This window comes from Coregonus clupeaformis, chromosome 26 (genome assembly GCF_020615455.1).
Source record: "Coregonus clupeaformis isolate EN_2021a chromosome 26, ASM2061545v1, whole genome shotgun sequence".
NCBI classification, from domain to species: domain Eukaryota; kingdom Metazoa; phylum Chordata; class Actinopteri; order Salmoniformes; family Salmonidae; genus Coregonus; species Coregonus clupeaformis.
The window spans coordinates 49,071,901-49,081,369 of record NC_059217.1 but is presented as its reverse complement, the minus strand read 5'-3'; the positions used below and the strand labels follow the sequence as shown (position 1 = coordinate 49,081,369).

The 9,469-nt window shown below is 43.6% G+C and overlaps 1 protein-coding gene across 1 annotated transcript; it reads left to right on the top strand.

Annotated features, from left to right (window-relative positions):
- Window positions 1-3,773: 3,773 nt before the first annotated feature.
- LOC121587435 (neutral cholesterol ester hydrolase 1) lies at window positions 3,774-9,186 on the top strand. The gene is made up of 6 exons (XM_041904322.2): window positions 3,774-5,546; window positions 6,510-6,753; window positions 6,987-7,056; window positions 7,433-7,604; window positions 7,677-7,816; window positions 7,908-9,186. The coding sequence occupies exons 1-6, from the start codon at window positions 5,406-5,408 to the stop codon at window positions 8,392-8,394; spliced, it is 1,254 nt and encodes a 417-aa protein (XP_041760256.1). The 5' UTR covers window positions 3,774-5,405; the 3' UTR covers window positions 8,395-9,186.
- The last annotated feature ends 283 nt before the right edge of the window (window positions 9,187-9,469 follow it).

Below are 9,469 nucleotides of genomic sequence, written 5' to 3'. Positions count from 1 at the left end.
TTTTCTATTAGTCCATTGTATAGTCAGCGCGTTAACTTTTCAAATGTGTTCCAAATCGTTTCGAAATCGGAGCATCTGCGCCTGCAATTTAACATCACGAGCGGAACCTCTATCAATGTCCTGTCTAGTGACAGCACTGTGAACCGCGGCACATTGAAGCATATGTTTGGTATATTTATGTAAGTGCTCAATGGAATTGGATGCATGTTTTAAAGAAACGCCCCTTAAAATTATAGGAGCTGCATTGACCCACTGTTTATTATCTATGCATAGTCACTTTACCCCTACCTACATGTACATATTACCTCAATTACCTCGACTAACCTGTACCCCCGCACATTGACTCGGTACCAGTACCCCCTGTATTTTTATTTTATTTTATTTATTTTATTTTTTTCACCTTTATTTAACCAGGTAAGCCAGTTGAGAACAAGTTCTCATTTACAACTGCGACCTGGCCAAGATAAAGCATAGCAGTGCGATAAAAACAACAACACAGAGTTACATATGGGGTAAAAAAACATAAAGTCAAAAAATACAACAGAAAATATATATACAGTGTGTGCAAATGTAGCAAGTTATGGAGGTAAGGCAATAAATAGGCTATAGTGCAAAATAATTATAATTAGTATTAACACTGGAATGCTAGATGTGCAAGAGATTATGTGCAAATAGAGATACTGGGGTGCAAAAGAGCAAAATAAATAACAATATAGGGATGAGGTAGTTGGGTGGGCTAATTTCAGATGGGCTGTGTACAGGTGCAGTGATCGGTAAGGTGCTCTGACAACTGATGCTTAAAGTTAGTGAGGGAGATAAGAGTCTCCAGCTTCAGAGATTTTTGCAATTCGTTCCAGTCATTGGCAGCAGAGAACTGGAAGGAATGGCGGCCAAAGGAGTTGTTGGCTTTGGGAATGACCAGTGAGATATACCTGCTGGAGCGCAGACTACGGGTGGGTGCTGCTATGGTGACCAATGAGCTAAGATAAGGCGGGGATTTGCCTAGCAGTGATATATAGATGGCCTAGAGCCAGTGGGTTTGACGACGAACATGTAGTGAGGACCAGCCAACAAGAGCATACAGGTCACAGTGGTGGGTAGTGTATGGGGCTTTGGAGACAAAACGGATGGCACTGTGATAGACTACATCCAATTTGCTGAGTAGAGTGTTGGAGGCTATTTTGTAAATGACATCGCCGAAGTCAAGGATCGGTAGGATAGTCAGTTTTACGAGGGCATGTTTGGCAGCATGAGTGAAGGAGGCTTTGTTGCGAAATAGGAAGCCGATTCTAGATTTAACTTTGGATTGGAGATTCTTAATGTGAGTCTGGAAGGAGAGTTTACAGTCTAACCAGACACCTAGGTATTTGTAGTTGTCCACATACTCTAGGTCAGACCCGTCGAGAGTGGTGATTCTAGTCGGGTGGGCGGGTGCCAGCAGCGTTCGATTGAAGAGCATGCATTTAGTTTTACTAGTGTTTAAGAGCAGTTGGAGGCTACTGAAGGAGTGTTGTATGGCATTGAAGCTTGTTTGGAGGTTTGTTAACACAGTGTCCAATGAAGGGCCAGATGTATACAAAATGGTGTCGTCTGCGTAGAGGTGGATCTGAGAGTCACCAGCAGCAAGAGCGACATCATTGATATACACAGAGAAAAGAGTCGGCCCAAGAATTGAACCCTGTGGCACCCCCATAGAGACTGCCATAGGTCCAGACAACAGGCCCTCCGATTTGACACACTGAACTCTATCTGAGAAGTAGTTGGTGAACCAGGCGAGGCAGTCATTTGAGAAACCAAGGCTATTTAGTCTGCCAATAAGAATGCGGTGGTTGACAGAGTCGAAAGCCTTGGCCAGGTCGATGAAGACGGCTGCACAGTACTGTCTATTATCGATCGCGGTTATAATATCGTTTAGGACCTTGAGCGTGGCTGAAGTGCACCCATGACCAGCTCGGAAACCGGATTGCATAGCGGAGAAGGTACGGTGGGATTCGAAATGGTCGGTGATCTGTTTGTTAACTTGGCTTTCAAATACTTTCGAAAGGCAGGGCAGGATGGATATAGGTCTGTAACAGTTTGGATCTAGAGTGTCACCCCCTTTGAAGAGGGGGATGAGCGCGGCAGCTTTCCAATCTCTGGGGATCTCAGACGTTACGAAAGAGAGGTTGAACAGACTAGTAATAGGGGTTGCGACAATTTCGCGGCTAGTTTTAGAAAGAAAGGGTCCAGATTGTCTAGCCCAGCTGATTTGTAGGGGTCCAGATTTTGCAGCTCTTTCAGAACATCAGCTGTCTGAATTTGTGTGAAGGAGAAGCGGGGGGGGGGCATGGGCAAGTTGCAGCGGAGGGTGCAGAGTTGGTGGCCTGGGTAGTGGTAGCCAGGTGGAAAGCATGGCCAGCCGTAGCAAAATGCTTGTTGAAATTCTCGATTATTGTAGATTTATCGGTGGTGATAGTGTTTCCTAGCCTCAGTGCAGTGGGCAGCTGGGAGGAAGTGCTCTTATTCTCCATGGACTTTACAGTGTCCCAAAACTTTTTGGAGTTAGTGCTACAGGATGCAAATTTCTGTTTGAAAAAGTTAGCCTTTGCTTTCCTGACTGCTTGTGTATATTGGTTCCTAACTTCCCTGAAAAGTTGCATATCGCGGGGGCTATTTGATGCTAATGCAGTACGCCACAGGATGTTTTTGTGCTGGTCAAGGGCAGTCAAGTCTGAGGAGAACCAGGGGCTATATCTGTTCTTAGTTCTGTATTTTTTGAATGGGGCATGTTTATTTAAGATTGAGAGGAAATTACTTTTAAAGAACAACCAGGCATCCTCTACTGACGGAATGAGATCTATATCCATCCAGTATACCTGGGCCAGGTCAATTAAAAAGGCCTGCTCACTAAAGTGTTTTAGGGAGCGTTTGACAGTGATGAGGGGTGGTTGTTTGACCGCGGACCCGTTACGGACGCAGGCAATAAGGCAGTGATCGCTGAGATCCTGGTTGAAGACAGCGGAGGTGTATTTAGAGGGTAAGTTAGTCAGGATGATATCTATGAGGGTACCCATGTTTACGGATTTAGGGTTGTACCTGGTAGGTTCGTTGATAATTTGAGTGAGATTGAGGGCATCTAGTTTGGATTGTAGGATGGCCGGGGTATTAAGCATATCCCAATTTAGGTCACCAAGCAGTACGAACTCTGAGGATAAATGGGGGGCAATCAATTCACATATGGTGTCCAGGGCACAGCTGGGGGCTGAGGGGGTCTGTAGCAAGCAGCAACAGTGAGAGACTTATTTCTGGAAAGGTGGATTTTTAGAAGTAGAAGCTCAAATTGTTTGGGCACAGACCTGCATAGTATGATAGAGCTCTGCAGGCTATCTCTACAGTAGATTGCAACTCCACCCCCTTTGGCAGTTCTATCTAGACGGAAAATGTTATAGTTGGGGATGGAAATTTCAGAATTTTTGGTGGCCTTCCTAAGCCAGGATTCAGACACTGCTAGAACACAGGGTTGGCGGAGTGTGCTAAGGCAGTGAATAACTCAAACTTAGGAAGTAGACTTCTGATATTTACATAGCCTCGTTATTGTTATTTTATTGTTGCTCTTTTATTTTGTATTTTATTTAGTACATATTTTTCATAACTCTTTATTTTTCTTTAAACTCCATTGTTGGTTAAGGGCTTGTAAGTAAGCGTTTCACGGTAAAGTCTACACCTGAGTTATTAGGCGCATGTGACAAATACAATTTGATTTGATTTGAATGGAGAGAGAGAACGTTCTCGCTGAGTTTATAAAACTGTACAAAAACAAACAAACAAAAAAAGCACTGTTTTGGTTGCTGTTACTCCCGTCCATTTTGCAGAATGCAGCCTTTTGACAGCATGTACTAAAGTCGATTTAATCCACACTGTCCCCGCTTTTTTGTTTTGCCAACTGGGCCTCAGGTGTGTGGAGGGCTGGCTGAGGCTTAGAGCTGGAGCAGAGCACTGGCCTTCGGGGGGCAGAGTCATATAGGATGGAAAAAACTGAAGTTAAGGAAGTATTTGTCATGTAAATACAATTAACATTGATAATAATGTACAAAGTCAAAAAGCCCAGAAGTTATTGTTGTGAATTGGAGGGAAGAGGTCCCTCAACCAATAACAGTTGGTTGTATTCATGCAAGTCATATTGGGTTGAAGCTATTGAAGTTTTAAGGAATAATTTGTTTATGTAAATTCAATTTAAATTAATTGAAAATAGCATAAATCAAAAAATACAAAGTAATTTCCGTAGATTGTACAGACGAGGTCCCTGAATCAATAACAGTTGGTTGTATTCATTAAATTAAATTAATTGAAAATAGCCAAAGTAAAAAAAAATAATAATAATAATTGCCGTAGATTGTACAGACAAGGTCTATGAGCCAATAACACCTGGTAGTATTCATGAAAGTCATATGGGGTGAAAGCTATTGACGTTTTAAGGAAGTGTCTTTAATTTAAAGTCCATTCAATATCATAGAAAATAGCCATAGTCAGAAAATACTAAAGTATATGCTGTAGATTGTACAGACAAGGTCTCTGAACTCATAACAGTTGGTTTTATTTATGAAGTCCTTAGGGGTGGAAGCTATTTAAGTGTTAATCAAGTCTTTTTTTTACATTTAATGATATTAAATTAATAGAAAATAGCCCAAGTAAAAAAATACAAAAGTAATTGCCTTACATTGTATTGATGAGGTCCCTGGACCAATAAAAGTTGGTTGAATTCATGTTAGTCATATGGGGTGGAAGCTATTGAACTTTTAAACAAAAATTTTTTATACATTAAGAGAAAAAAATCATTGAAAACAGCCAAAGTTAAAAATATATACAAAAGTTATTGCCATAGATTGGATGGTCGAGGTCCCTGAACCAAAATTGGTTGTATTGGGTGGAAGTATTTGGGGTGGAAGTATTTACGTTTTTTGGAAGTATTTATCTGTAAAGTGATTTATTTTTATTTTTATAAAGTTACAACATTTCCGTCGATTCGAGAGAAGAGGTCTATGAACAATGTCAAGTTGATTTGAGAGCGATGTCATGTGATTGAGAAATGATTGACATGTCCCATCAACATGCAAAAGTAGGCGTTGCAGTTTTAAAACCTGACGGCTGAGCGGAGGAGAGCAGTGTTTTAGGTACACTTCGACTCCAAAAAGAAAATACGACACCGAATTGCAAAAACAAGGGGTGTAACTTGTTCGCTATCGTTAGCTGGTTCATATGTAATTTATATAATTCTTGCACGTTCCGTTTAAGAGGTATTAACGAGTCCAAATCTTTAATATAAAGCTAACTACACCGCATTCTCACATTCTGACTGCGCTGCCCTCTGTAGCGGGTGATTTACGTCTCATGGTGGGGAGTTAGCTAGTAATACTGGTGTTTAAAAGATGAAGTTGTCTTCTGTTGTAGTAACATTGGTATTAACGGTGGGTATTCCATATTACATATATGCACCGTTACCTGCTGCCATCGAGGAGCCTTTGAAACTGATGCTGCTGGACGCCTTATTCCGTGCTGTGCTGCAAGTGGTAAGAAACAAGAAGAATAGCTATAAGCGAAATCATACTTTACATTGCATTAACTTGACAGTTTTTTTTATATTAACGAGTAATAGGCAATGCAATGTTTTTTCTATTACTCTACCTATGTATCGCAGTCAGGTGCAGCAGGTTTAGGCCTATTGGTTTGAGACACTGAATTGGAGGCTATAAATAAATAATATGCCATTTAGCAGACGCTTTTATCCAAAGCGACTTACAGTCATGTGTGCATACATTTTTACTAGCTAGATAGCTTATAATGCAGCTAACATGTGACGTGTTGTAAAGCTAGTTAGTTAGTCTGAACAAGTAGAACATGTGAACTGATTTTGTAGAAGTAAAACAATGCTTTACTGTGCTTTCTCCAACCCTTGTGTGAAATCATATGTGGATAATTGATTTGAACTAGCTAAATGCAGCACAAGCTCTTTTCTAGTGTGTGGGTGGGTGTGTGGGTGTGTGGGTGGGTGGGTGTGTGTGGCCCTTCACCTAGATTTCACACAGTCATGGTGTAAGTAGTGCCTGGGGTAAATACACGTAAACACACACACTGGGGTGAACAGAGCAACTTTAGCCATGTTGTAACTAGTGCCAGTGGAGAAGTGAGCAACATTCACAACGTAGGCTTTAGGCTAGTAGGTGAAAGGACAGACGGAAGCAGATTGCTAAAAGTGTCCTTGGGGAGCCCTATCCTGGTCAAAGATCTGTGCAGTCTTGCCAACTCCTATGGTGGTATTTGCTAAGGGTGTGACAATGACCATAAGAGTTGGTAGGACAGAACAAACACTCACTCTCAAGTCAAAGCCCTAGCCTCTAGAACAGGGTTAGCATACTAAACTACCAGGGATACTCCAGCTCTCTCAGACCTCATTCAAATGTCTCTCTCTCTCTCCATCTCTCCCCCTATCTCTCTGTCCTTCTCTCTCCCTCTCCATCCCCCCTCTGCCCCAGGGTGACCTGTGCCAGTGTCTGGGTCTGAGTCATCACATCCCAGTGATTCGGGGGTCTGTATCGGGGCTGGAGTTCCTGGGGGAGATGGCGGGAGGGCAGGGAGGTGGGGTGAGGGTGAGTGATGTGGACTTTGACGGAGTCCCGGTGCGCTTGTACGAGCCCCCCGCCGTGGGGGGAGGAGAGGGGGGGCTGAGGAGGGCTGTGATGTTCTACCATGGAGGAGGATGGGCCCTGGGCGCCGCCAGTAAGTGGAAAACTAAATAAATAAAACAAAAAATTGGTGGGTGCTTATATTTATCTTATTTCACACATGTACAAGTGTCTGTGTGTGTGTTTGTTTACAAGCATAAATACATCTAGTTCATGATGTAACCCTAATGCAACAACCTTTGGTTTCTCACCGTCTTCCTCTCTCTTTCTCTCCTTCTCTACTCCCCCCACCTCTATCTCTTTCCCCTCTCCCTGTCTTCCTCTCAGAGATGGGGAGCTATGATGTCTTGTGTAGGCAGATGTCTGATGAGCTGAATGCAGTGGTTGTGTCTGTTGAGTAAGTGTGTCTCCTCTTTTCACACTGTATTAGCTTCAGTTCTACACACACACACACACACACACACTCAACATGAAAGTCTTGGGTTCTTATAACGCCATAGTAACAAGTTAAGGTTTGGACATAACTGTTAAAAAGTGTTTTTTGTAACTTTTACCATAAGTGTGTGTGTGTGTGTGTATGTGTATGTGTGTGTGTGTGTGTAATGAGTTAATAGCTGTCCTCAGTGGCCAATTTCCTCCTATACACTGGCTCTCTTTGTCCGTCTGTCCGGTACACACACACACTGGCGTGCACACACACATGCACACACTCACATGAACGCACTGCCACACTATCCTGGATCAGGCATTCATCCAGCAGTGTGTGTGTGTAGGTACCGTTTGGCTCCAGCAGTGCATTTCCCTGTGCAGTATGAGGACTGTCTGGCCGCGGCCAAGCACTTCCTGGATCCGGGCATTCTGGGAAAGTTGTCTGTGGATCCACAGCGCGTGGCCGTGTCAGGCGATAGCGCTGGAGGAAACCTGGCTGCAGCCGTCGCACAGCAGGTAGACACACACACACACATACACACACACACGTCTACACAGACCACTAACACACTCTCCCTCTCTTCACAGATCTCGGTAGATGACAGTGTGAGTGTGAAGTTCAGTGTTCAAGCGTTGATCTACCCAGTCCTCCAGGGTCTAGACCTCAACACTCCATCCCACCAACAGAACCACAACATGCCCATCCTACACCGCTTTATGATGGCCAGGTACATGCACATGTTCACACACACACACACACACACACAGTCACACACACACACACCTGTGTTAGTAACCCTTCTCTCTCTTTCTCTGTAGGTTCTGGCTGCTCTACCTGGGGGTTGATACCTCTCTCCATCCCCTCCTATTGTCCCCCTCCTTACTCCACCATCCTTCCATCCCTCCCTCCATCCGCTCCCATATCAACTGGACCACCCTTCTGCCGGCCAAACACATGAAGCATTACAAGCCTGTTGGCATGGAGACGGGGTCACAGGAGGTCACGGGGCAGGAGGGAGATCTTCTCCCGGGGTTGCTGGATGTCCGAGCGGCGCCGCTGCTGGCGGAGCAGGGGGTTCTGGGTAGAACCCCGCGAGCTTACATTCTAACGTGTGAGTACGATGTGCTCAGAGACGATGGGTTGATGTACACCAGGAGGCTACAGGACGCGGGCGTTACGGTTTCCAGCGATCACTATGACGACGGTTTCCACGGCGCCTTGAGTTTTGCGCACTGGCCGTTTTTCTTCGATGTAGGGAAAAGAATGATCAGAGGATACATGGACTGGCTGCAGGAAAACCTCTAGTGTGTGTGTGTGTGTGTGTGTGTCTATGCACCATCAAACTGGGTTGGACTGGTGTTTTAAACTGCGTTAGAATGTAAGAATATAACACAGATACTGTTCCCTGATTGTAGCTGTTTGCACTCTGGGGTGTGTGTGCATGTGTCGCAATACGTTTGCTTCCATTAAACACACACACACACAGGTCATCCTATCTCAGCGCTGCTCACCTGACCTGAACAATACATATGCTGCGTTTTAAATGTGCAGTCTGTTATCTGTCTGTCCCCTCTGGTCACAGGATGCAATCCACAAACAAAGGAGGCTCAAACTAATACACAAAAATAAACTTCCATCTAAGACAATCAATGCGCAGTATTAGAATGTAGTAATCTGGGTAATCTGATGACTCCATAACAGTCCTAGTTCTAGACTAGATTGGGTTAAATTATGTTATGTGTACAACTGGGTTATGCATCAATGCAATCTAAATAGAATTGTGCCTACATGGAAAAACAATGAGTACTCAAAAGGTAGTGTCATACAACACGATCCCCTGGTGCTGTAAAAAGCAATAACAAAACATGAAAAAGTATGTTCTTTAGACAAGGTATTGAGTGCGGACTTCATCTACAACCTGACTGTATTTAACACACTTTTCAACCCACAACACTGTGAGAGCTTGATTGTTTTCCACTGAACAGAATGATCTCAGTTGTCCCCAGTAACTGCTGCTGGGTGTGAGCACTTTATGTACAATTGTGATTGAAATGGTTGATAGATTTTTAACCCTCCAATAAATACTGATCAGTTTGAGTGTTTCTCTTGTTTTATAGTGTTTGCCTACATTGTTACACACATACACACAGACACACATACACACAGACACACAGACACACACACAGCAAGTGCAATATAGACACTTGAGTTTCAAAACGATTTCAACATATAGATGAGTGACATGTATAAAGCATGATACTTTTAGCATGCTGCTTATTCTACCAATCCAATGATAGCTCTACAACAGTGCTTAGGAAAGGAGTTTTGGCTAGGAGGGAGGGGGCAAGGGGCGTCGGTCAGACCGACCAATCACAGAGGA